The sequence below is a fragment of the Chamaea fasciata genome, unplaced genomic scaffold, assembly GCF_029207755.1.
Source record: "Chamaea fasciata isolate MVZ Bird 193981 ecotype frontalis unplaced genomic scaffold, bChaFas1.0.hap1 SCAF_3, whole genome shotgun sequence".
Lineage (NCBI taxonomy): Eukaryota > Metazoa > Chordata > Aves > Passeriformes > Sylviidae > Chamaea > Chamaea fasciata.
Genome location: NW_027094088.1, coordinates 7,267,068 through 7,294,960, shown reverse-complemented (window position 1 = coordinate 7,294,960; position 27,893 = coordinate 7,267,068). Strand labels below are relative to the sequence as shown.

At 42.2% G+C, this 27,893-nt stretch overlaps 1 protein-coding gene across 2 annotated transcripts in view; it reads left to right on the top strand.

The window, feature by feature from the left end:
• Positions 1-27,893, top strand: part of PLCB1 (phospholipase C beta 1) — a 337,454-nt gene that overhangs the window by 178,841 nt on the left and 130,720 nt on the right. For both annotated transcript variants that reach the window (XM_066177846.1, XM_066177847.1), the window contains exons 4-5: positions 21,378-21,518; positions 27,503-27,582. In XM_066177846.1, coding sequence (XP_066033943.1) covers positions 21,378-21,518; positions 27,503-27,582 — 221 coding nt within the window. The remainder of the gene's footprint in view (positions 1-21,377; positions 21,519-27,502; positions 27,583-27,893) is intronic.

Sequence of the window (27,893 nt, the reverse complement as noted above, 5' to 3'; positions counted from 1 at the left end):
GTTCTCAGTCATAAATTCGAGTTGAAATCTTTTTTTTTTTCTTCTCCCAAATAAAAGCATAGTACACATTTTGGAAGGAATTCAGGGGTTTAAAGATCTGCCAGTTTTCAAGGCCGGTTCTTTTTTTGCTATTACAAGTCACACCTCTAAGTGAGTGTGGATCTCCCAAAGCACTAATGCTTTAACTAGGCACTGTTTTCCCTGTCAAGCACCCTTTCAGTAGTTTTGCAAGCAAAGCACTTCCACCACTGAGCCCTTATTTCTTTGCTGTCTGTGAGTTGCATAATATTGCAAAAATGCTGTGAAATGTCGGTACCAATATACTGCTTGAGAGGAAGTTCTTCTGTCTGCAGAAAGCAGTAATGTATTTTATATATATATATATATTACCTTTCATATTTAACCTTTTGTCCTTGCAGTCAGCTGTCACTTCTTGGGGAGCTGACAGTTTGTTTCGTAACCATGGGGGCAACTGCTTCTGAATTGGGATTTATTCCCTGGGAGGGAAGGGAGTCAGAACAGATCATGAACCACTGCAAAAACAAACAAAGCTTATTCTCTCTGTGTGGGAAATCAGTCTCTGTGAAAAATGTCCTTATTGAGGAGGTCTTCCAGAGGGCTGTGCTCGCTGTGTCACCACATCCATAGCTTTGGGAGCCTGGTGAACGGCTGGAGCAGCAACAGCCTGGAGAGAGTTCTGACACCGGGATCAGGCTCACAATGGAAAGTCCACTCCCTGCTAATGCTTCTGCTTTACAAATGAAACCTTTTATTTATAGGAGCAAGTTTGAGAGGGTTTCTTTTGACCACCCTCACGAAAAGCTGCTTTCAGCTCCCTGATGCAGAGCCCAATCCCTGCAGCCCAGCTCCGAGGCTCTCTCTATGCTGGCATTTGGTTTGTCTATTAAAAAAGAATTTCCCTCCTCGGTCTGTGTGCTGAGGCACAACTGTCACACTGCTTCAGCAGCAAAGTTTACAGAAATAACGTTCTAACAGTTTTATTGCTGTTTATATTGGTTTAAAGTACCTGATTCGTGACCAGTGGACAGTTTTATTGCCTTCTGTGAGCTTGTGTCTCAGTCAGAATGCTTTTATTATTTAATGGATACTGTTGATTTTGGGGAAGCGCTTCCCTTTGGATATTGTCCTACTAAAAGAGAACAATCCCTTAAAAAGCCACAAGGGTCTTAACTCTTGACCTTTAGGACCTGATGGCATAGGAGTGCCCAGGGACTTAAGCCACTTGGCAGTGCCATGCCAGAAGAATTCCAGCTCTGATCCGAAAGTGTGGGAAGCTTCAGGGAACTCAAAAGTGACTGTGAGACACCCAGAAGGTTGGTGGCTTTTTGTGCCTTTATCACCTCAGCTTCAGATGTGGAGTCTAAAGGCACAAATAATGGTTTTTTTGGTAGTTCCAGATATTTTCACTGCTCCTGTGTAGGTCTCCACCAGGCTGGAGCATCTCCACAATGAACTGACAGCCAAGCTGTCAGAAAAAGGTGAGCTGTAAAGTGATCCAAGACCAGGGATTAGCCAGGTGTTGTGTGGATCATCTCTGATTATTTTTCCTCTGTATTAATTGTCATTTTTACTTACCTAAAACCTGGACACCCAGCCAGGTCGTGTCTCTTGGTACAGCTCTAGCAGCAGCCATCTCCCTCCGGAAGTGCCTGCCGTGTTCCACTGGCCAGGAGAGGATTTAGATGATGAGTTTGGGAAAAATGCCAAACATTTGCTTTTGGGGAAGTGTGCTGAGATGAAGCCCCACACTGGATTTTTGTGATGGGTTTCCGTGCAATGTCCTAGTTATTATTCCCTTGCTCTTTGGTTTTTCACAACCAAATATAAAGTCAGGTAACTCCATTACTGTGCCTTTTTGCGGACAGAGTAGACCTTTACTTCTCCAATCTCCCCACCAGGCCCAGGTCTTCACAGAAGAGGGAAGTGTCATCTTAAGTTTCATGGAAAGTTTCTTAAAATCCATTCAAGCCTCTGCAGTTTCCAAGCAGGGCTGGATGGAAGAGGTGTCTCTCCTCCTGCTTGTTGTAGTGGTGAAACAGCACTGGGTGCAGTGAAAATAAATATTTGTGCTACCTGGTATGAGCAAGTGTTTGTATTTAATCCAGGTGTCATTTTCTCGCTGGAGCTGCTTAACGTCGAGCTTTGGAGGGAATTGGCTGTAGAAATGTGAGAGCAAAATGGTGTTGGCCCAGTGGGGGATGTCTTTTACATCTGGCCTTCTACCTCTGTTAGTTTGTACTGAAACATGGTAATTATCAAGGGGCTTTTTTACCTGCTGGGAAGCATCATAAGTTGGGGTCGTTCCCTGTGTGTTTGTGCTATTTACAATATACCTTGTTAGACCATGTTTAGAATTCAAATGAATTAATTTAGTGCAGGCAGCTCCTGTAATTGCAAGGGAGCAGCCCCGGTGCTGCTGCTTGTCATACCTGAGGGTCATGACACTGAGAAATTATCTCCCCACACCTTTTCTCTGGTAGATTTAATTAGCTGGGATTTTACAGCCTGGGCTGAGCTCGCTGGGCTCACAATTAGTAAACCCAGCAGAATGAATAAACAGCTTGGAAATCTGGTGAAGCAATAAGTGTGAAGCCCTTCATGTATGGGAACATCATGCTGCTGCTAAATCCAGGGACAAAGCCTGGGCTATAAAAATCCTCAGGAGGCAATTTCCACAGCCTGTTAAAATGCCAACGTGTTTGACTGCGTCCTACAGCACGTGCCAGTTAATGAGCGCGTAATTGCCAAGATCTGAATTAAGTTACAAAGTTGGAATGAAGTGGGTTTGTGAACTTGGAAAAAGGAGAAATTAAATATTTCCGGTCAGAATCAGAAGCGGTGTCAGGATGGTCACAGCGATCTACCATGTACAATTTAAAGTCATTTCTTAAAAATGAGTTATTAAGGGGATACTTGGGGGAGCAGAAATGTTCTTTTGCATCCCAGGAGGAAGTGAAATGATCATCTGGGGCCAGAGCCAGTGTGTAGGGCGTTGCAGGTTTATCTCTAGGAATCCTGAATGGATTGGACACGGATTAGACCTGAATACTTTACAGATGCCTCTGGCTGAGAATCTGCCTGATGTATCCAGTGTGGTTTAATAGGAAAGGACTGAAATTATTAACAAGAAAGGAAAATAACTGCAGGCTAATAGTGAATCTGATTTTGTTTTTAACACTGAAGCCTCTTTTGGTCTAGATCAGTGTCAGGCTGTATCAGGAGCTACTGTGATTCAAGCAAGATGAGATTCTTTGATCACGGATGTCCTTGTCATTTAAAATGTGATTAATGCAACCATGGATTAGGATGTGATTGTGCACTAAGAGTATTGCATGACTTTTAAAAATAAACAAAGCCACTAAAGTCATTCTGAATTAATACCAACTTCCAAAGTGGGTATTGCAAATTCAAGTTCGTTTTTGCTCAGATCAAAAACTTCCGGATATTTCATTGGGGGAAAAAAAAAGAATATTGTCTGTTTTTTTCCTTCTCCAGGAAGTTCCTACCAGCTGTGAGCTGTGGGTTATCCCATGGGGGAGGCACCTTCATCCAGGACAGGGCTGCCAGGACCGGGGTGTTTTGGGGTGGAGCCCCGGAGGGTGGCAGGGCTGTGTTAATGGCAGCAGGTTGTGCAGAAACAGCGACTTTTGCAAGTCCAGAAACTGAGGTTTCTTCTGGGTTTTGTTATTTGTTTGTTTGGGGTGTGTTGTTTTTTTAGATTTGGGGGCTAGGAATTTTTAGGGACATATGGTTTACTGAATGAAAAGTTTTCTATTCTTGTGCTTGTGTTGCGGGCTATCTCATGAGGAATTCCTCTGCTTAATTTTAATGCTGTTTCTCCCACCACAGAGACCTTTGAATTTCTTTTGCGAGGCTACATTTCTGCTGTTTAATGTATATTTGCTGTCACTTATATAGAAAAAGCAGCAGTTCTGTGTGATGTCAAAAGCAATCACAAATAGAATTTTGGAATGGATCCCTAAACGTCTTTATGCAAAATCTGAACAGCAAATCATTGCAGTAAAATTGCTTAAAAAAACCCCCCCAAAACCAGCAGCTGTGTTCTCCTCAAACTATTTATTACCTGACTTTTTCATGTTTCACGTTCAAGTCTGGCCTTCCTGTTCAGTGTTTTCAGTAAATAGGAGCAAAGCTGTAAAGGTACGTGCGTCTTTCTGAGCTGCAAATTGTGTCTCCAAGTTCCCGTCCCGAGGTCATTAAACATTTGAGCACTTCAGTTCTCTTATCCATGAAATTAAGTTCATTTCCTATCATTTTAGCTGTCCAGCAGCTAAAGACTGAGCCCAAGGTAATCATCCAGGCCCTTTCAGTGGCAGCAGTAACAGTGATCATGCATCCCCTGGATTTTAAGTAGCTGTTTTCAGTGAGGGGGAGTGGGGATTGACAGTGTTGTGAGCATGGAACTCCAGGAGCGTTAAACAAAGACCCAGGTGCAGTCGCGTGGATAAATAACAGCAAATGGCATTCTAACAACTTGGAGTACTTTGATGGAGTGCTTTAAAATTCATATTCTCCTTGTAGAACTTCAATAAATAGACTGATTTCCTCTGGTAGTCGCTAGGAGCACTTAGCTGCTGAACCCTTCTTTATCCCACATAATGGCCGTACACAAAACTTGTATTTTTATGCGTTTCTGTTTTGCAGAGCTGAACAAACACTGCATTATTTTATCGAAAACAATTACAAGCCTGTTAACAGCAAATAAAACCCGAGCTGTTACACCCCAACAGTTAGGACAAAGGAAAACTGGAGCGTATGTAGGCTGATTAAATGGTGTATATTTAATTTTCCTTTCAACCAGAGAAAATGAAGGATGTCAGCTGCTGAAATTCACAGAAGACAGAATATAGTGAGAGTCACATGGGCTGAAACAGTGATCCAGGAAAATCGAGTGTGTAGGGGCTCTTAAAAGAAATCTGAAGAAAAGAGAACTGAAATACAGCAGAGGAGGAATCTCTTGGGGGGAAGAAGAAAAAAATAGAGGAAATATCACCCTGAAAGCTTTAAATTGCTAATGTTTACATCCATGGTACCAGATATGATGGCGTTATCTAAGATCTACCACTTTCTCTCAAAAAGTTAATTTTGGAATTGATGTCTTTTTGCAAATTGGGAATTTTTATGGTAAGAAGTAGCGATACAGAAAGATTAATGGAAAGAAAAGGTCCAGAGAGATTGAGAAAGACTTTCAGGTGAGCCACTGGCAGCAACTGTCAAAAGTTAATCTTGAAAAATGTCCTACTTGGAAAAGCTGTCAGGTGTGTGACTTCTTCCCCCATCCCCTTTTCTGCTACTTTGTTCCCAGATGGCAGGGGAGTTAACAGAAAACATTTATTTTTCTCTTTGGAAATACTTTCTTTTTTGGGTCTGAAAATATGGAGAGGCTTCTTGCTACTTTAAAGTCCAAATATTTAGAGAAAAGGCTTGGAAAGGGAAAAGCAAGTGCCATTGTCTCCATCATCTTATAAATATCAAAGCCACTTGTTCATTTTTTTCTATTGCCTGAAGAATAATCAGTTTTTTCAGTATTTTGTGCCTCAGCAATAGAATTCTTCAAAGATTTTAAGGGCTTATTTTCAGCTCCTTTTGAGTCAGAGCTCTTGCAAAAATCTATACCGTTCTCTAAATTTCTTCATTCGCAAGCCCATGTTAAAATGTCACACCTTGGCAAAAGAAATATGTCAGAAACAGATGCATTAAAGCAAGAAAAAAAAAACACCTGATTTTTTTTTAATTTTTTTTAGTATGAAAAAGTGTAGTGTAAAGAGGAATAGTAAATGTAATTGAAGTCCTTGAAAAAGCCAAAACAAACCCAAAGTGAAGTTTCTGGGCACGTTGCTCATGAATCTGCAGTGCACTGATATCGCCAGGGCTGCTCAGGTGCCTCGGGTCAGTGTCTGCCCCAGAGTTTTGCTCTCACCATGGATGGGAGTTAGACCAGAAATTTGGGGATGAACTGCAGCTCATCACCCTCATATCTCAGCTCGTTCCCCTCTTCTGCAGAGCTCCCACTAAAGATCACCAGAGGAATCCAAGCAAACGCGAGGGGGAAGGGGCATCGTTTTGCTTCTTGGTGGCTTTGATTTAGTATTGCCTAATTAATTACTGCAGCGTCCATGGGCAGCCTTTGCCCCAAGGACATCCCATTAAAGCAGCCCACACCTATTTAACTTCTCCTCTATTCTGTGAGCATCTGCTTTTCCATCCTGTCTTGGGAATGTGGGGCTTTTCGTGTTACACTCGGTGGGATTATTCACAAAAGCAGGCGTTAACATTGTGTTCCCCTTGGCGCAGCTTCTGGAAGCTCACCAGCAGAGCTCATCCCAAATGCTCTTTTGCTCCCAAGCCCCGAGCACAGCCCTTCCTGTCTTAGATTCAGCATCTGCTAAGTCTTCCAACACAGTGCTTCCATTAGTGGCATTAATTCAGTGTTTAGAAGCTTTCTAAGCAACCTTCATAGAAACTTACACAGAAAAGTCTGTCCTATTTCCCTTTTCTTTTTTCTATTTTTTTTTCCTTTTTTTTGGGGAGGGGAGGGAGTGTGGCTGGTTTTGTTTTTATTTTTCTAAGGGAAAAGAGAATTTGCCTGACAGCTGATCGAATAAAATATGCTCTGGTCAGATATTTGCTCCACTGCTGCTGACACTTGATCTGAGGGGAAACAGCACGATGAGCTGCTCCGAGCTTTAAAAAAAATAGCAACTTGTTTTTCAGTATTTGTTTTTGTACATCGTTGTCTGGGTAGGATCTTGCAGGAGGCCTCGAGAGGCAGCAGCAAACTCATGTTGACGTGTCCATGGAAGTGTTTTTTCCTTTTCTCCTTTTTTAAGGTGTGAGATTTCAGCTTTCTCCTCCTCACAAAACTGAGATCCATTCGGCCTCTCTTCCTAGTTGTTGTGCTGAGTGCTCTAAGAAGCAAATCAATTTGTTGTGCTCTGTGCTCTCCTTTTCCATCTAGTTAATTCCTTTCAGCGGAGCACAAACTTGCAGTTACACTTCCAGGTTCCTGAAGGAAGGTGCAGAATCTCCGCGTGTGGCACCACAAGGGTCTGATCCGCGCCAAACCTCCTGAATCCAAGGGGGTGTGCGGGGAACGGAGGTCATTCATTCGGGTGTTGGCCCATAACGCTGAATGCCTGGGAGAACCCTCTCTCTGCAGTTCCGTGCCTCGTGGGCTGTGTGAGTGTTCCCCTCACAGTCTCAGACCTACAGCTGAGAGCTGAGCCATGCTTTTCTTTGGCGTCCAAGAAGGATGATGTAGGTGCGTGTATTATCCCAAACATCAGAAAGGCTGAGTGAGATCCAAAGAACAAAAGCCAAAGAAATGAAAACAGCATTTACAAGGGGCACTGTCAGGAAGATGGAGGAGGGTATTATTAGATATTAGATCTGTCAAGAAGAGTGGAGCTTTTCCTTGGAAGGTGTCAAACAAATCCAGACCTTGGAGGGCACTTTTCAGCTTTACAGATCACAGCAGCCTTGACAGAAGATGCGGGTTCAGCAGATGTGTTTCACACATGGAAGAAACAAAACTTCAGATGGCAGGAGAAGAGATCAGGCGCTGAGGCAAGGACTCACCCCATACATGGAAATTTGATTTTATTTGGGGCTGGCAGGGAAAAGCAGTGCCAGATTAGGTTATAACCCCTCTTAAGCTGCTAAATGATTGAACACAACGAGGTGTGTTTGATAAAGGGTCTAGTAAACTGATTTGAGAACAGTACGTTTATTTGTGTCAATTGCCCTAACTTCCTATTAACTTTCTATATTTTTAAAAATTTTATGCATTATAATTTAAATTTCTCCATTCCTTTGTATTAATACTGAAAATCTCAGCAGTGGTAAGTTGGTATTTTTTATACTTCGGGGGTTTTTTTCGTGAGTTGTTTATTTGTTCATGGGGTTTTTTTATAGTTTTGTTTAGTTGTGGTCTTTAATTTTTCTTTTAAATCCATTTGAACCATGAGTAAAGTCTGGTTGTGGACAAACTCCTGTAGTGACTCATCAGAGTTGCAGTTCAAAGTCTCAGAGGTCAGATTTCTGGGTAGATGGTATCCACTGCAGCCTGAAAGTTTCTGTCTCCATAGAGAATTTCCTACCATTCAGGAGATTTACACCTATTCAGCAGCCTGGTTTAAAAAACTGATTAGAAACTTGATAAGCCAGAAATCAATTTCTGCTGGGAATCCTGCCCAGAAGGCTGCTCAAGCACACTTCCATTCACTCTGTGTTATATTGGCACAGGTTGTTTTTCCAGGGAAAGGTGTAAGGCTGTACTTTTATTTCTGCCTAAATTGTGCATTTCCCAATGTTACATTTATCCCTCTTTCAAAACATCCTGTTGTTGCCTTCCTCCAGGAGCTTAGTTATGAGTTGGGATGAAAACCAAAATCAAAGCAGGCATTTAAAAAAATCTACTGAGAGTTAACTCCCTGTTGTTAGTTGGGCTTGCACAGCCACAGAAAGGGGTAAATGCCACAAGCAGCACCACCGTGTACAAAGAGTAAAACAGATGGTGGTGCCAAAATAAATTATGTTACAGAAATATATTAAAAAGATATTTGTTATTGTATATATGTAAAAAAATACATTATTCTGGAAGGATTACAGATTGCCAAAGGCCTGATTTTTTTCAAGTAAGCCCATTGAGCAAATAAAACAAATCCTCACCTCTTTAAGTGTCTACATGTTACAGAAAAGAAGGAAAAAAAAAGGTCCTTAGAAGATTTTGGCCCTGTGCTGCTCAGGCTCTGTAGCCTCAGGTAGGTGTCAGCATGTACCATGTGACCTTGTCTTGCTGCTATTTTGGGGAATCATTAATTTAAGCATTCAGGCGGACTCCAGGCACTATTGATCTCCCTATTTATAGTACCAATCCATTACACCCAGGTTTTTATCTGTAGGGGATTTGTTTGGTTTGTGGGTGAGTTCACCTGGTTTGCAGGGGTTGGGGCTCACTGTCAGTCCGGGCGGCTTTGCCGGAAAGGTCCCATTTCACAGGCTTGGGGGATTTCTTCAAAGCACTGTTGGGATTCAGCTTTCTGTAGTAAGAAAAGCTGAATAAACCAGGGAATTACCGAAAGCCTTTGTGTCCACACCGTGGTCAGCCACACACATCTCCACATCTCCAGTTTCCATTCCAGAATGGAAACTGGCACCTCCATACTCCTCCAAGGGTGCTGAATTGTTTTCAGCAGACCTGAGGCACGTTGCTTCTCACGGCAGAGGAATGCAGGCAGCACCTCTGGGTCGCCTTGGGAGACATCATCCATTGCAATCCAGAGGGAAAAATTCTACAGCAACACCTCAGTGACAGTGCTGGTAGGAGAGGCTGCTTTGGAGGGGGCTGGAATAAAGAAATCAAAATACAGAGAGGTGTAGATGGCATGACAACACCCCTCCAGCTGCTTGGTGGGGCTTCGGTGCGGCCAAGCTGCAGCATTTCCAAATCCCTTGCAGGATGAGGGAGCCTCTGAAGTGGCCAGTGGGAAGCATTGCCACGCTGGCAGAATTATTATCCAGGTGTCTCTTGATGCTTTTAAATTCCAGGAGGTATAAATGCATGAAGGGCATCGTGCCATTTTCTGTTGCAAGATCTCCTCCTGCTGTAAGCCAGGGTGGGGATGGTTCTGGTGGCTTTTCAAAGCAGCATCTCAGTGACACAATCAGGCAAGGAAGGGAAAGTCTTAACTCTGCTCATGTGAATGCAATGAGGTTTTGTGCTTCATCACTTCAGAGCTTATTCAGATGTGTAAGTAGGAAGCATACATTTATTCTTCTTCATAAAAGTCATTCAAAGGGAAAAGAAAGACTTCTGCTGTGTTAACACTCTCAGTGATGCAAGAGCAGTTGATGAGAATATAAGAAAAAATGAAATTCAGTAGATTGTAGAGAAGCAAAAGAGAGAAAAATCTCAGTTTACAGAGGGAGGAAGTAAAGACACCGAAATTCAGGATTTTTCACCGCTCTTATCACAAGAGATGTCCAGGTTTTGTTTGTCTCCTTATTTCCTGTTAAGGGATGGGGGGTAGAAAAGAGCTCTAGAACAGCAAGGTATTAATGCTTCTCTATTAAAAACCCAGAGTCCAATGATGTTGTTCTGGGGAAGTGACATTGAGAATATTCTCATATTTGCAGAATATCCCTTTCCAAATTGCACTATTACAACTATTTGTTTTCCCAAGGATGTACTGGAAGGGATCCAACTGGAGGAAGTGTACCCTCAGTGCCATAATCTTCTGCGCACAAAATATTTTTAATTCCCTTTTCAAAGAACATTGGACTTTGTAACCTTTCAGAAATATTTTGGTCAATAGCTTTGCTCGGTCAAGTGCTCCACTGGGGATCCTTGGGAAGTACAGCAAAGGGGGGAGCACAAAGTGTGGCCTGGAGTTTGTGCGGGACTTTTGCAGGCTCCTCTACTCCTCTCTGGTCTCCTTTCTCCTGCCAAACCTATTTACTCCACATCCCCCAGCTAAAATTTTACTTTTATGATTGAAAATGAACTGCTTGGGTAGTTTATACACATCAAAGTGTGGTTTATTTTCCATTGCCTTCAAGGCTGTTTTATCCTTCAAGTTGGAAAGCTTCTTATCTAGATGAAACAGCCTTAAATAGCTGGATTTAGTTCATTAAATTCTTGGATAACTGGGAAGTCTGTCTGGCACTTAGCAAGTGAAGTTAGGAAGAGGAGTGCTCATCTACCTTCTAAGTGTAAGAAACTGAATTCTCTGCAGGCTGCCATGACTTGTACAAGGAGCTTTAAAAACAATTATTGACGGTCAAACTTCCTCTGCCAATTTTTACCCTTTCTCAACTCCTGTAAGTCCAGGTGAACCTCTTTGAATTGAGGTGATACCTCAAGTTTTAGCTTTCGTATTTTCCAGATTCTGCAGTGCATTGGTGTATAACTCGGAACTTCATATGAAGTGTTAGCAAGTGCTCTTCACAGTAGATGGATGTGAAAAATATCCTTTTCTCCTTGCACTTTCCCAAAGTTTAATTATTTCTGCTGTGGAAAAGAGCCATCCATGGGTATCAGGGATGCAGAAGTGTTCACTGAGACATGTCTGCTTTTTAAGGAGCAACAGCTCCCTGCTGCTTTCCCTATGAACCATGAGGAAAACTGATAAAAATGGAGAAGTTTGAAGGACTGAGTTTGGTGCAGTTGTCTTGATGCTCTGTGTCTGCAGATGTATAGGCAGAAACATGTATTTATGAGTGAATTTTGGCTGCAGAACACATGTGAATAGATCAGGTGCCCAAAGCTGCTCACTCAGAAGTTTGCATCTGGATTTTTTGGGACCATTTCCATCATTTTCTGCTTGCACTGATTTTCCCTCTTCCATGTCTTGGTATTCTCATGTTTGGCTGCTCACAAATAGGTGACACTCAGGATTTTGGTCAGCACTGTTCTCTGAGTTGATGTGTTGTCTTCTTGTAGCTTGATTTAAAACTGTTCCAGCCACCCTTTTTGTATTCCCTTCCCCGATTAGTTCTCAAAACCGTGGAGTACAAAATCATTGCCTTAAAATAATGTCCGTGGCATCCCTTGAAGGATTCCTCTCCACAGCTGCTTGCCAGAGAACATCAGTGTTTGGATGTCCTTTTCTTAGCACTGACTGAACATGTTTCCTGTACTCTCACAGGTGGTGAAATTAATCTCTCATTAAACCACCCAAATCCAGTTTCTGCATTTATTCACTGTTGTTTCTCTCTCCTCAGCCAGAAAAACATATTTGTGGTTCTTACTCATACTCCTTGTAGATTATACTTCTTTTTTTTTTTTTTCTTCAGTAGTCATGTTGTCTTCTAAACCAGGAACCTATTTCTCTTCTGTTAGATACTTATTTTAAAAGTTAAAATATGTTTGGAGAAAATCCTCCTCTCTGGAGTAAATTGAAGCCAAGTTTTTAAAAGGACTCTTAAATTTTTTTTTTTTATTCTACGGTACTTTTCCTCTATTAATTTTGCCCTCCTAGGCAGTGGCATCTGCCATGTGATTTTTGCCATGTAATTTTTAGATAATTTTGTGGATTTTCAGAGTCAAGTCCCTTGACTTTGTGGTAACCGTGGCAGCAATTCCCATCGAGCTATGTTGTCACCAGGAACGAGGACAACTCCATCAAGATCCGCAGGGAGTAAGTTCATCTGTGCTGGCTGATTTGGCACCAATTTGTAGGTGTCAAGTGTCCACGTGCATTTCTGCTTCTGACTTGGATGAACTAAGGTGCAGCGCAGAATTTATGACATGTGACAGTGCAAGGCAACTTGTCATTAGCCATCAGTCATTAATTAGATGTGCCATTAGGAGCCTGTTCTGAGCTCATGGGCGGATTTGCAGGAGCTGACTATTTGCTACAGCCCGAGAAGGAAACAATTTCCACTCTCGTTGCATCATCATTGAAATGGTTTATTTTTCTTCCCTACACTGCAAATGAGTTTCCTAGAATTAAATACTTAAAGGTAATGGGAACAGTGAGTGTTTACAGTAATTAAAATCAGGTAAATTGAAACCTTTAGCATTAAGCATCCCACATGACTGTAATTTGGAAAACAGGGCACCAAAGTGTGTGTCTCAGGCAAGAGAAAACAAAATATTGCTGGCATGGCACACAGGCTCTTTTCTTGCGGGATTTTTTTTGTTTGTTTGTTTGTGTTTGTTAGTTTTTGCGTTTGTTTTTTGTTTTGTTCGGTTGGTTGTGGGTTTTTTTGTTTTTTTTTTTTTCTCTGCTGATGAGTGTGTCTGAAATGTTGCAATAATAAGCAGCTCGTTAGTCAGATGTTTTCAATTCTGGCTTTCCGTGTTTGATCCGTTCTGTTTGTGTGGGGTGGGTAGCTGGTGCGTTCAGCATTTCAGACCGTCTGGACGTGCACATTTCCACCAGCTAAAAACCAAAATAACGCATTAAAATGCAAGTGATTGTCCTGCAGCCCTCATGGAGCACTCCACAGCAGCGTGGTGGGATTCCCACAATACCTCTCATTCAGCTCATTTCAGGCATCTCAAATTTTTACAAATGGCAGATAAATGAGGAGCTGATTGTACTTCAACCTCTGAGGTAACCCTATTAAAATAACTCTACAGAGCAATTCCGAATTGGAAGAACAATGCGTGTGAGATTTATAGATAAGTGAAAATTAAGCTGCTGTTCCAGCTATTCCTGCCCTTAGGTGCTGTGCAAGTTGCTGTAGAAATCATTTCATTTAAAGACTTTTTATAGGTTTTTCAATAGTCTCACACAGACCAAAGAAAATGAATTCATAAAAGTGACACGAAAAGGAGATGAGTTTCTTTTCGCCACTGTCTGTTCATCTCTCCCTTTAAAATTAAATTGAAGAAAAACTCACGGAATTTTGAGGAAGGAAAAGCAGGGAAGGGAAGTGTGTGTGTTTAAAGGTCATCTTTAAAATAATGAGCCATCTGCAGCTGATAAAAATCGGTAAAAAAAATGTTAGTGAGTTAGAAAACACCTAGAGGAAGGCTGTGAATGGTTGTAGCTGCTTGGTGTTTCGCCTTTTTAGAGTTGTCGAATAATTTAAGATTTACCCTGTCAGATGGAAAGTTTTTTCGCGTTAATCACAACCACATCCAAAAGCACTGAAAAACACCACATTTGGTCTGATTCTACTTAGATGGTTTATACTGTCACTTGTTTTTTGTTAGAACACACAGTCTTGCAAACAGTTTAAAACTCAAATACCATGAACCTAGAAAACAACATCTTGAGAAATATGAACGTTAGGATGGAAAACTAAAAAAAAAGAAAAATAAAATCCAGGCTGAATATTTGCTTAATGTTCTGTCATGAAAGCATGAGAGACCCAGCGAAGCTGGATTCGGATCACTTGAACTATGAGAAAGGTCAGAAAAAGAGGAATGAGGTGGCCCTGGTTTTCTCCCTGGGCTTTTCCTCAGCACATGCAATTAATTCTCTTTGTATTTCAGATAAAATCCTGATTTCACTGTGTATGCCGTAGATATCATTTGGGTCTCTCTCTCTTTCCCCCAGAAATCAATCTGATTTTGTACTCTAAGTATTATCTTCACCAAAACTAGCACTGAATAACCATCAGTGAATTTGTAGTGCTGTCCCCAGTAAACTTCTGCAGCACATCTGCTACGGAACTCTTGGTGTCGTTGAAAACTGTCGGGTAAAAGAGACCTGTCAGCCTGGCTGTGCAGCCCAGGAGCTGCTTCCTCCGGCTTGGTGTGGCCTGTGAGCTTCCAAAGGATGCATCCTGGCCTCCTGATGTGGTGGCTGACATAGGACTGGATGGTTTTGTGGGGGGAATGTCCTTAAATGTTATAAAAATACTGATTTATCACGTTTTGTGTTTTTAAATAACCCGTGTCTTGCAACGTGGGTATTGTAGAAGGTCAGCGTGAATTCATCCTGCGTTTTTAGAGCTCGCAGTTAGAATTAGCGTTTGGAAATGCCTATTGACACAGTCCTCCCTTTTCCAAAGTTTATTTGTACGGGCAGAGATTGGCTTCCCTCTTATTCCCTTGCCAAAGAAAAATGTGTGTTAAGCTGGCACATGCTCTTTCTTCCTCAGAAGTTGTACGTGACAGAAAAAGAAGTGTCTTCACTCTTCTTCGTAACCCGGTCCTGGTAAACTTGATGCATCGATGTTCCTACTTCAAGTGTGGAATTGGATAAAGCTATTTTAGGAAAACAGCCCTTGTTCTGGGCTAGGTGTTTCAGAGAGAAGGTTAATCAGCAGTGGCCGTTTGAGGTGTGATTTATGGCATCCTGTCCTCCCTGATAATATCTGTGGGAAGAACAGCTCTCGGATTTTAGTTGCATCTGAGGGATTTGGGATTGCTGCATGTACCAGATCAATAGGAGTCAGTGGATGCCTTGGATCTCCTTCCCTAGGGACTGACTAAAGCATTTCTGCCTCCTTTTACCTCATGCTGTGTTATATGGCAGAAGTATTCCGCTGTGTTAACTGAGCAGATGGTCAAATTGAGACCAGCTTAGATGACTGAGATTATTTTTTCAAGAAACTTCCTCTTGTTTTGTGCACACTGACTTGGTTTGCACAGAAATGATGTCTGGATGACTTGGGTGTTTAAACAAGATTCTGGCTCTGTTTCTGTGCATAGGTAGCTATGGTGATATCATGCCAAATTTGGAATCCATTCTGAAACCTTAGAAAGGAGGAGAAATTTATTTGCAAATATTGTGGTTATATCTTGATCTGATACTCTTTTCTGAGAGGTGTGAAGGCATTATTTGTATTAAAACCATACTGCAATGTTTATTAGGCTAAATAGATTTCTGGTTTAATGACAGCAGTTTTGGTAAAGATAACTTGATGCAAATAAATCCATTTAGCTATAAAGCTTGTGTGTTCTGTGTAATGAAAGAGAGTTTGGACAGCACTGTTTTGAAAATCTTTGATGTAGTAATTGGAGTATATTCATTTCACATGACTGTCGTTAAGACAGACAAAATCCTGTCACTGAGTTTTGCAGATGTGATTCCCAAGTATGGACATTCTCCCTAATCAGTGAGAGGGATTGCTGAAAGATGAACTTGAGAGTTTCGACTTTGGTCTCAGCAAAGGAGGGAGAGAAGAAAGATTTCTTGGAAGAACGAGTCTGTCGATGCACTTGATGGGAAGTTCTTAGTGATGTGTGACACAAAGAGTATTTGAACCCGCTGTGAAATCTGTGTGGGGATTGTTAGCCCTGAATTTCAGCCAGTGAAAAAGGACATTCTGTTTCTGAGGGTCAGCCTGGCGCAGACACAGAGATGAGAAGCAACTCTTAGGTATCAACATGGACCTGAGAAGTCTGGCAGACCAGAGCTGTGTGCTTCAGGTGCCACAGGTGGTACAAAATAATTTTGAGAGCCTGAGAAAGCAATTCCTATCATTAGTTGGTGTTCTGTGCTGGGCACCTTGCACTGAGGAGTTCGGTTGGGTCACTGTAGCAGAGCCGGGGCTTGGGAACTCCGCTGAAGTCCTTAGCCAGCCACAGGGGTAAAGTGGTCTGATTTTAGGAATCCCTTGTTATTTCCTATTTTACTGCCCCTAAAGCAGCAACTTACTTGAGTCTTAAAGTGTTAAGAGCTGATGTTTTGAAATCTGTGTCAGATATATGAGATATCCATGCTCTCTCTATATATGCGTGTATATACATTTTTGTTGATAAACACTCTGTGATAAGGAATTCTTGAAGACAAGACATTCTTCCATTTGTAGAAAATCTGTGGGAGTCCTGCCTTCAATGGAGTCACAATATAAAGTCATAAATTAGCAAGGTTCTTTGTTTAATTTAAGCCTCAAACTCGAGTGTTTCCTGGAAAACTCCTTGAATATGTAGCTAGCTAATTATGCTTCTTTCCTCTCCTGTATTCCCTCTTCTGGGATATATAAAGAGCCAGGAAAATATAAATGCACCTTTGAATGCTTGGAAATCTCACTTTGATGAGCAGAAAACGAAGACGAAAGTCTGTGCCATTTTTGTTTCAAATGCCTTCTGAAGTTATCAGAACATAAATACAATGATTTGGGATCATGATAGCTACAGGTAGCAGTAAAGACTACAATAGTTACAGCGTAGAGAATTCTGAAGTACCCCATAGCTCTGTAAAATAGTTTTGAGAGTTTTTGCTGTGTAAATTAATGTTTTCATTGAAAATTCCCAATACATCATTGCACACCTGCTCCAGCAACCCAAGGAGTTCTGATTCTCTTGATAATCACCCTGTTTGGCCGTGACATTATCTCTGTAAGTATCAAACCCCAGGAAAATCTTCAGCGTTGGACGGATTCCATTCCTTTTTAAAGGGATCCGAAGCTGCTCTCTGAGATGGTGCTGCAGCTTTGGGAAGCACCAGTAAGCAAAGGGGGCTGACCTGCTGCTCCCTGGTGTGTTGAAATCAGCATTTGAGTGCCACAGAAACTCCTGACAGCCTTCTATGACTGCGTATGAAAAAAACCCAGAACGTTTCCACACACAGATGGTGTTGCAGGTTTTCAGAAGGAAAAAAAAAAAAAGAAGTTTAAAGAGCTGGTGATACTAATGAAAGATATTATGGCATTTGCTGTGCTGGGCAGAGCACACACTAATTGGGATGTCAGGGTTAAGACCTGCATTTTAATAACAGCCGTCACAGTGAAAAGCAGGGATTGTAATGCGGCTGAGGTGCCTCTCCAAGTTCATGTTGTTCTTATGATTTCCAGTGAAAAGGAAATACAGCAGGAGAAAGTTTGGGCAGTCTGATTGAAATCTATTTTTATCCCTCTGTCTACAGGACCCTGGTTTCTAACAAAAAGTCGTTATTTTGCATTTGTTCATGAAAATGGTAGGACTTCCAGAAGCTTTTATTTAATTTTTTTTAATGTTTCTGGTTAATTTTTTTCTCCATTCTCTCTTTATTTCCCATTGATTTAAGGTATATTTTCTTTGGTAGGTTTCCCAAGACAGCACAACCAAATAGGGAAGGTTTTTTTTCAATGAGCAGATAATCTTCTGACCAAGCTTAGCCTCAACTTGACATGACTAATTTGATTTCTGATAGATTCTGAAGGTCTTTGTGGTGCCAACACCATCCTTACCACCTCCTCCGTATTTGCCTGCTCACAAATTCCATCTCTCTCTGGGAATTTAAGCAGTGTCCCATCCAAACACTGCTTTTCCTGACCTATTTCTGGGGCAGTCTTCAGGCAGCTCCTGAAGAGCTGAAGCTCTACCAGACTCGAATGGAAGGGGAAAACCAAGCTGGTCCCTGGGCTTTTTGATTGGGGAAGGCAAAAAGAAGCATCAAAGACTTAAAATACTGAGTTACAAAGGGAACTTGGATGAGTTACGTGGGTATTGCCAATGGCTGCTGTTTACTGGCCGTCCCACGGGCGTGCTCCCAAACTTCAGTAGCTCAGGTGTTCCAAAAGTGGCTGTAATCAATATTAAATAGGTGTCATTCTTCTGAATGTCTGTCAAAGAGCTCCATATGTTACGAATTAGGCCCCAGTCTTGCAAAGAGCTTATCCTGAAAACCAGTCTGTCCGCTTGTGTGCCAGTGTATGGAGCACAGCTTCAACCAGCAGCAGGCTTTTCAGTGTCATTCCCTGAAATGGATTTATCAAAATCAGAACAAGCCAATTTACATTTAAAAAAAGCTAAATTTGGTCTTGCTGCTTGGTTTGGTTTCCTCCTCTCCCCCCCCCATGTGCTTTCCTGCCATCTCCACAGGAAAACCTGCTGACATTTTCAGAAGGGCTTTGATTCATAGAGCACTAATAGTCTTCAAGATGTTGATAAAGGATATTTTGCTCATCTCCTTTGCACTGTTTGCAGTGAAGGGCGGTACCGAGGGAGCAGAGCTGTGCATGAGGAGTGTGGGAGCTGGTGGTAGTGGGCTTTGGTGTCTGAGAACTTCAGATCCAAGCACTAATTATGACCTAAATCATCAGCTAAGGGTGAGGTTGTCGCTGACAAGTGCATCCGTCACCCCAAAAGGGCAACTACACCCATGGCAGGGGTCAGCAAGGGTGCGAATCATGTTAGCATCAAAATTACTCTCTTATACTGAACTTAAAAATACAAACTTCTAAAAAAACCACCCAAAAAACCATTACAAACCAGTTATTAAAATATGTATTTGAAGTCTGTGGAGCACATAGGTTGCACTGAGAACAGCCCGGGGCCTGTGGAATATTCCCTTTATTAACAGGTGCTGGGTGGTGGCTGGATAATGCACTGCTGTAATGGAATGTGTGCATCAAACTTTGCTAGACAAGCCGTAAACAGGACAGAGGAATTCAACGTTTTAGCCGTTCCGACACAGCAACCCAAAGAAGATGGTCTGTCAGACTGCTTGCCTGTAAAACCTGGTGAAAAAAACCTTTGATTTGGAGAACCAAATTGACACTGACGTTGCCTGATTTGCCGCTCACTTCGCACTTGTAGAAACCGAGCCAGTGCCAGATAATTTCTCTTTTGATGAATTTGCTTGGAAAAACCATCTCCTTTCAAATGTGTTTCTTTTTTTTTTTTTTTTCATTCTGTGGTGCGTGGCTAATGCATATCTTAGTCTAACTGGAGTGTGATTCATCACTGAGACATCCCTTGGCCGAGTGTAAATACGAAAGGAAAAGGTTATCTTCTCTCTTCTTTTGTTGCTACGATTGCAGTTCATCATCCGGAGAGAAACTGCGAGCAGGAGGTCCAGCCAGGGAGAGGGAGAGAGGAATGACAATGATGTGAAAGGGAGTGAAAGCAGATAGACAATCCCACTCTGTCTGAGCCCACGAAGAATGATGCTATTCCCAGACAGGCCCTTGAGCAGAGGCATTTATCTGTCTGATTTGGAGGTTGAAACGGTAGAGGGTAAAAAGGAGATGGATTCTCATCTCCCAGAGACATAAAACAAAGCTTTGAAACATCCAGCCTGTAAATAAAAGAGAAAGGGACCCATCTAGTAATACACCATGACTGACTTAGCAACTGCAGGGCATTTCTCTAGCTCTTCTCCCAGATCTAAATGATACCATTTCTTTGTCTTTCTCCTTTGAATCCTCATCTCTGAAACACAACTACTATTTTTGTATCCCTCTGCTGTTTTTCTCTCCAGTGAAAGGCTGTGATTAACTTGTTTACCCACGAAACCATCTTTGTCTCAGAGCACAATGATATTCACAATTTACCGAGCCCTTAAATAGGATTATTCTGTCTGTTCTCCTGTAACACTTGGCATCATACCCAGTATTTAAAGACACTCAGCATTTATGATAGACAGCCTTGTACTTTCTTTTCAGTTTCTACCTCATGCTCCAAAAATGTTTTCCTAAATCTGGTGAAGTGTTTGGTGAACACACACACAGCTTCATTGCCTCCAAGATATGATATCAGTCTGGAGATACCCTTGAGATTGATGTCTTGTTGGTACAGGATTTCCTGCAAGATCCATGAAAAATGGCCCTTTTTATCATCTTAACCTTGTTGTATTAAATTTAATTGGTATCAGTTGGTGAAAATTTAGGTTCTTATTCAAAGAGTTATTAAATATTAAGAATGCCACAAGCTGAACATATGCAGACAGTGTGGGGAGAAGGTTCACGGGAGACTGAAATTTAAAGTGCGGCACATTTATTGTGTCAGTTTTGAAATAACTTGATCCCTACACAGCATCTGTCATCCCACAGGGATTCTATTCGCTGGCCGTTTCTTCGTTTTGGAAGGAGACTGAACAGTCTTGCCTTCTAGGAAACCTGAGCTTCCACATTGTAGGGGCCCTTTCCAAAGGACTGAATCCAATCCCGCAGGGCAGCTTTTCATCTGTCTTTATAAACTTCACCAGGAGGCCAAGGACCTGTTTTCTTAGTTTCAAACACACTGAGTGCGTTTCTTGGAAATGGTGCAGCCTAATGGAAACGAGGAGAGTCACCAAATAACCAGAGGTTTTTACTCACACACTTGGGTTGCCAGTGAAGCTGAGGTTGAGGCTATTAATAGCTGATAAAAATCATTCAATGTGCCTTTCCTTCACGGAAGTGTCAGGGAGTCACGCCTCTGTGGAGGCTGGAACAAGGTGCTCTCGGAAGGGGTTGAGTCACCATCCCTGGAGGGGTTTAACAGATGTGTGGCTGTGGCATTTGGTGACATGTCTTAGTGGTGGCTTTGGCAGAACAGGAGGAATAGCTGGACTAGATGCTCTTAAAGGTCTTTTCCAACCTAAATGATTCTCTATTATTCTGTACTGGATACAAACTGGGGGACAAAAAGGGGCTAAAAGCTAAATATAAATGGAATATAACTAATAATTTTAAAAATACATGACCTGTTAACGTGAGGAAGAAAGACGAGGGCAGTGCTAAAATTCCGTTATTAATTTCATAGAGTTTAAGAAAGTTAATTCCAGAAGTCTTCTTAATTCCTTAGGAAAAACTTAGTTCTCATTTTCAGTTTTATCTAAAACCCATTAAAATCGCAGGGAATCTCTCTGCTGAGGACAGTAGCCTTTGGACAGATTGTGTTTTTCTGACAAGCAACACAGTATGTGTTTACTTCACTTCTGTGGCAAAATAACTGAAAATAGGAATGTGCAGCCATCAGCTGGACAGCTCAGAGTCTGCACAGCACCAAGACAGAGCTCAAAGGCTTTGCAGGATTTACAGCAGTGATTTCCTTTTCGTTCTGGGTTAATAACTTTCAGCATTTGAATGAGTCATTAACCAGATCAGAACCTCGTGCCAACATGTTTCAGATGTTCAAAATATCCCAGATTTTCAAAATGGAAGACTTTGGAATTTTTGCACCTCTTCTGGTGCCATGTATTTGGGAAAAGTTTGTAATGAGTTCATCGTTCTTTCACCCGCAGGATCCGAAGCTGCGCGAGCTGCTGGATGCTGGGAACGCGGGAGGTCGGCTGGAAAGTCGGATGATAACTGTTGTGTATGGCCCAGACCTGGTCAACATATCCTACTTGAACCTGGTGGCATTCCAAGATGATATAGCAAAGGTAACACACCTGATAGGTGAAGATCTGTCATATCAAATTCAGGTTTTGGGAGTGGTGTTTTGAGATCTGGATAAATGAGCTAAAAGTGGGAATTGCTATGAAATGGAGCACGGTTCTATCCTGGAGCTGTGCCGCTCAGTTCCCAAGAAGAAATGTGCAATCTTTTTTTGTTTTGGTTTGTTTTGTTTTTTTCAAGGAGTTCATTTCAGCAAGATTTATGCCCCCTGGTAAGTGTGCTCATGTTGGAATGTTGCTCGGAAAGCCCAAATAATCACAAGTGAAAATAGTGCTACAAACAAATTTTAACTCAGGAATGGGATGTCACACTGTTGCTCCCCAAACACACATCAATATTTCAGTAGTAGCAGCACATTTTGCCCATTGAGAGCCCTTGATAAGGCTTATAATCAACATCATTGCCTTAAAAAAGTACTTTTTCCATGAAGGTCCATCAGTTTCCTCTGTCCAACCTACAAAATAAAACTACACTGATATTAGTACATTTGGGTTTGTTTTTTTTCCTCCTCCTTCCAATTACTCTGCAGTTCAGCTCTGTTTAATGAACTGGGAACTTCTGCTTTATCTATTTCAAGCAGACATTCCAAAGCTTCTCCTCTTTCCACTTCCACTCATATGGGTACGCTCCGATCCCAGCCTCCAGACATCCATGCACAGAACACTTTCCACAGAGCGTTTTTACATCCTGGAGTTCACTAGGTTTTGCTAAAAAGAGGTTCTCTGCAGCCTGCCGTGATTTAACTACAGCAAGGAGTTATTTTGTCGCCTCACAGGCAACAGGGATTGTTAGACCAGGTGCAGAAAGGTCATGGGATGAAAGCCTTCAGCGAGGAGGGCACATTTTTGCTTGCCAGATTCCTATTTCTGCTAATCTTCTTTAGCCAGCTGGCAAAAACGTGATTTCCAATTTCTCTTTGACATAGAAGAATAGAAACAGAAAGAGTTTGTGGTGGTCCGTGAACAGCTGAGAGCTGTGCTGTTCTCAGGCTTGAAAATGCAGAGTTCTTCTACAGGGTGAGAAATCTTAATGCTGCAGAAATGAAAGCAACTGAAGTAACTCTTCAGGGAAAAAAAAAAAAAAAAGGAGCTATGTTTATGGTGGAAAATGAAAAGGCATGCTAAATCTTTACCAGCAGAAATTGCTGTCCCTTATCAAGGAGCAGGGATAATCACCCAAATCAGAAGCTTATGTCCTTCTTTTTCACTTACCTGTCTAGCCAGCAGTCAGTGAGCCATAATCTATTTGCTAAAACAGCACAGAAATGGGTATTTTAGGGCAATTTTCTGTTTGATAATGGAACCTTAAAGTACAGTGGATAAAATAACGTTTTGTAAAAGCTTGGCTGCTCTAAATCTCGAGTAACTCCTACCATCTGAATAACTAAGAATCTGAGTCTTCCTTTTATTTGTAAATGCAATAGAGCAAATAAATTAATATTTGATCATTTGGGCACTATGGCCTGGGGATGCAGTTTTTAAGACATTGCAGATTAACTGTGTATGCTTTGAGGTCATGTTAAATATCCTGATTGTTTGAATCAAAATAGTTTTGATCACTGTTGAATGCACCTAAAGATTCCTCCCTTTTTAACCTGTTTACCAACTTTATATGAACCAGAACACAGAATTTGCTCTTTATTGTCTTTGAAGCCCCATGCAGTGACTCAGAGAAGTTGTAATAAATAAGTACATCAGGCACAAATCATCTCTTCAGGGTGCTCTGGGGAGGAATGTCAGTACAAGACGTTTTCAGCACCACACTTGCAAATTTTGACCCTTCTGATGTTCCAGGGAAACCAAGTGTCGATAGAAATCTCTCCCACCTTCCCTTTTCAGTGCATGGATATTTTTGGGTTAACCCTTCATTAGTGATGCCTTGTTTTTCAAGTTGTGTGGCAAGTGTTGACCAGACATCACTTGAGGAGAAAGGCAAAGTAAACTGCAGTGGTCTTAAAGAAGCAGTTAAAATTATTCCATTATAGAATTTTCTCCCTTTTGCAGAGGGCTGCCTTTTCTGCCAGAACCTCTGCTTGTCACATCCACTGGCCAAGTTATGGGAAAATGAGGAAAATGCAAGTCTCGGGTTATTCAGCTTGCCCCAGGTGCACTAAATAGAAATGTCAGCGTGCTGGTTTATGTTCATTCCTCCAGGAGAAAATAACTGATGTTTAAAACACATCATGCTGAGCTGAAGGGCAGCTGGTTTGTTCAAAGAATGCAACTTGAAATTCTTTAGGCACTGGTCTAAAGAGCAGGCAGGAAGGTGTGTCCCGGTGGGCGAGAGGAGCAGCACTGAGAGAGCGCTTGCTTATTTTCATTTGAGAATGCCTGTCTGGGGTAGGATTTATTTGGGAGCATCCACAGATTGCTGCAGAAGCAGCAGACGTTTAATTCTCAAACCCTCTTCTGAGTAAATGCTTCTTTTGCCTGTCTCCATTCCCACCATGGAGGAGTCCAGCTCATCAACCTCTGTCTGCTCTAGAATAGTTCATTTTCTTCCCAAATCCAGCAGATTCCAAAGGGAACATCTCGTTTTTCCCATCTCTTTCCTCTCGCTCCCTTTGGTGCCTCTCATGCCTGCTCTCTTCTTTCTGCGCTGCCAATTGTGGCCATGCAAGCCCCTGTCCAGAGCCTAAGGAAATCTCTTTCTCCTCAGTTTGATGAGCTTTGGGTAAAAGGCATCACTAAGAGCTGATGAATTCCTCCGTAAGTAAAATGATGTCATCAAGGATGATTCACAAGTCACGCTATACTGTTCTTTCCAGCATACATCTTTATTTTCCTAGCTTCTTCAGTGTATGTAAGAGCTTGATCAGTAGAATAAAATGCTAAAGCAAGCCACATAAAATTCACGTCCATTTGATATGGGTTTTTTTTTTTAAATGAAATTCTGAAAGTGTAGAATTTCAGCAGCTTGCTTTGTTAACCTCCCACCAAAAAGAAATGTGCGAGGAACATTGCCTTCACACATAGCCAGGCCTGATTTGAAGGAAGTGTTTTCAAGGCTCTGCGCTGCCTTTTCTTATGAAAAAGGTCTCATCTCTCCTGTTGCACTGAATGTCTTATGGTATCCTGATGCATGCAGTGGAAGAGAGATTACTTCACTGAGCAGCACATTTCCAAACAAGCTCTGCTCACGTGCTACCTGTCAAAGCACAGAACAGCTGAATTATTCGTCAGCAAAGTTCACACGAGTGATGGAAGATGAACTGGTGTGACAGGACAGAGCCAGGAGGGGATCAAGTTCAGGAAGCTCTTATCATGATGGATGTGACTTGCTTGGAGTTGAAAATCAGAAGGCCAGGTCCTTCCACTCCCAGAAGGGATCAGAGCTGGGCTTGTTGGCACTGCTTCATTTCTGTTTCAAAAAGCCCAGATTTATATTTTCCGGTGGTATCGCCTCTGTACAGAGGCTGCAGCGCCCGTGGCGATCCAGGGGCTGCTGTAACCTTCCCACAGCTGGCTGTTTTCCCTGCACACAGAACAGCTTTCCATCCCTTGGAGTGCTCTCCCTGGGCGCTGCCTGCCGGCGTCTCTGGTACAGAGTTGGCGTGTGGGCTCTGCTCTCTGCCATGCAGCAAACACGGGGAAATGGAGCCGTTTGATAGCTGCAGCAGCCAGGCACACCTTGGCTCTCTGCTTGGTTGGTGAGAGCCTCTCAAAGGCAGTCCCAAGCACCTCTTTATTCTTTTAAGCTCTGTCCTCAAAGCTGTTGTTCCCCCTCCTGCCAAGGGTTCAGATCAGCGGCTGGGAAGATGCTGCGACCCTCGGCACAGTCTCTGATCTTGGCTTTTTGGCTGCGGCTCTGGGATGGCTGAACCTTGAAAAGGGAGAGACAACGAGCAAGTGTTGCTTGTGACCTGGTTAGCAATGGCTCAGCCCGCAGGCAGCCCTCAGAATGGCTGGCAAGAGCGAGGGGATTGCTTTGGAGGGCCAGGAAAAGCCGGCAAAGGAACAAAATGGAACAAATGGCAAGACTGCTTGTATAAATAATGTGTGTGACAGGCACATAATAAGTGAGTTCCCCTTACATTCCGGTCAAAAAGCATTTGGACGAAGAAAAGGAAGAGCTGGGGGTGTGGGATACTCTTGAAGCGCCTTACTTCTGTTTTATACAAAATATTTCAGCTTTAAGCCTAGCAGAAGCAGGGAGATGAAAACTGTCTATCAAGATCTGTTAAAAGCCAGTGTATTTTCAATTTCCAAATAGTATTTTGTGTTGCTGTTAATCTCTGTGGCTGTTAGTGTCACAGGGGGAAGTTTGAGCAGCTATTATTAGTGCCTAAACAAAGCAGTGTTTACAAGATGAGCCTATTTTGAGCCTGGAAAAATGAGTTGCCAAGAAGAAAAACAGATGCTGCACTTAATACGCTCTCTGTTCCAAGAGTCACAGCAGAGCAGTTGTGTTGCTAACAAACCCGATTCCTCCTCCTCTGCTTCCCCACAGCCCTAGTTTATTCAAACAAGACCTAAGAAGGAAAAAACAATTAAAGAAGGAAAATCGGCAGTGGTCACAAGAAGGTGGAGGGGAGGACTGTGTGAGCAGCACTGATTTGACTCCAGGACAAATCTGTGTCTGAGGAAAGAAGGTTTCTCTTCCAGAAGCACAGGAGAGGTGTTATCTCAGGGTGAGGTGGTAAATGGGATGGGCTTCAGGATCTGAGAGCTGGAGGACATCAAAGGCCACTAAAACACTGGGCACACAGGCAGCCTTATCTGCTCCTCCTTGGGAGCAGCCGTGCGAGACCAGTTTCAGGAACAAGGTCCGATAACATCAGGGGAAAAACCTTAGCATATAAAAAAGATGGAAAAAACCCCCAAGTTCTCAAATCAATCACCTGGTCGAGTGGAAAAATGAGACATTTTAGGTAAAAGAAGCTCTTAAGCTCCAAAGTGACATAAGAACATTTGTTTCATTGGAAGTCACTGAGTCACTGACACTTCCCATGCCTATCCATTTTTGTCCCAATGGAATCCTCCTTTTCTTTTTTTTTGGATGTATTTTTTCTCAAGAAAAAGAAAGACAGAACAGAAGGGATCACCTCCCAAAGAGTGTAGCGGTGGGATTTTTGGACTTGGACTGTTATGAAAGGAAACATAACTTTAAAGCTCTGAAAGCTTTGTCAACTAAAACAACAACAAAAAATCACATTGTTCGCACAGGCGTTGCTTGTTTTCTTCCCTTTCTTTTAATGGGGTGAAATGAAGCCAATGCCAAACCACAGTTGTGATTAAAAAGGTTTGCAATTAAAGGTTGTGAATAAGCACCAGGTTAGAATGGAAAAATGCGCTGAAGCTGTCAATGAAAAGCTGTGGGAGAGACCTGCAAGGGAGGAGAGCAGGACAAACTCTGAGAGTTTAGAGCTCAGTTAATAATCATGGATCAGCCGTGCAGGGAACCTGGGAAAGGTCAGGGATGCAAGGGAAGGACTTGAGCAACGTGGAGCAACCTGGTCTAGGGGAAGGTATCCCTGCCCATGGCAGGGGGTTGAATCTGGATCCCCTTTGACATCCCTTCCAACCCAAACCATTCCATGATTCTGTGGCATTTCTTCCCTACGTGGGGAAGAGGGAAAAGCATTTAGTGAGGGATAGGACCACAGTGTAAGGATGTACAGTCAGGGGGAAGGAGTTCTTTGGAGTTGCATCTTCCTTGCACATCAGAGTCATTGAAATGTGTTCCTGTATATTTCTGCTGGTTGGGTTTTTTTTAAGCTTGTTTCTTATGTTGGCTGGTAAGATCTTGGATAGAGTCAGGACTTTAATTTGTAACAGTCTCAATGGTTTTTTGCAGCGTGAGAAAATCAGGTCTCACAGATGAGGAGAGAAGCTGTAATTGGAAAAATCAAGTTCAGGCTTTAATTAGGCCCTTTTTTTGAGAGCATAATTTTCACAAATATTTTGCATTGTGTCAGTAAACATCTAAACTGAGCCTCATTTATTTATTCACTTTTTGTCTTCCATAGGAATGGTCAGATGAAGTGTTCAGTTTGGCAACAAATTTGCTGGCACAGAACATGTCAAGGGACGCGTTTCTGGAAAAAGCGTAAGTGGCCCTCGTGTGTCACCCTGTGGGTGTTGCTCTTCCCTCTGCGTCATTTTCCTCCATGCTTCTTACTCACCTTGTCATCTATTGTTTCTGCTCTGGTGGCTTGTCACTTCTGTAAACACAGGTCCTTGTTCGGATGGGTCTAAAAAGCCTGTTATCTAGAAGTCATCTAAACAAAAATCCTTTTTAGGGTTTTCCTTGCAAACTAATAAATCATTGCAGAAAAAAATCAGAATTGGATGTTCCCTGCCCCTTGTACAGTTGCAGCTTCAGCTCTAGGCTGAATGTCTCCGTTTAAAAAGAAAGAA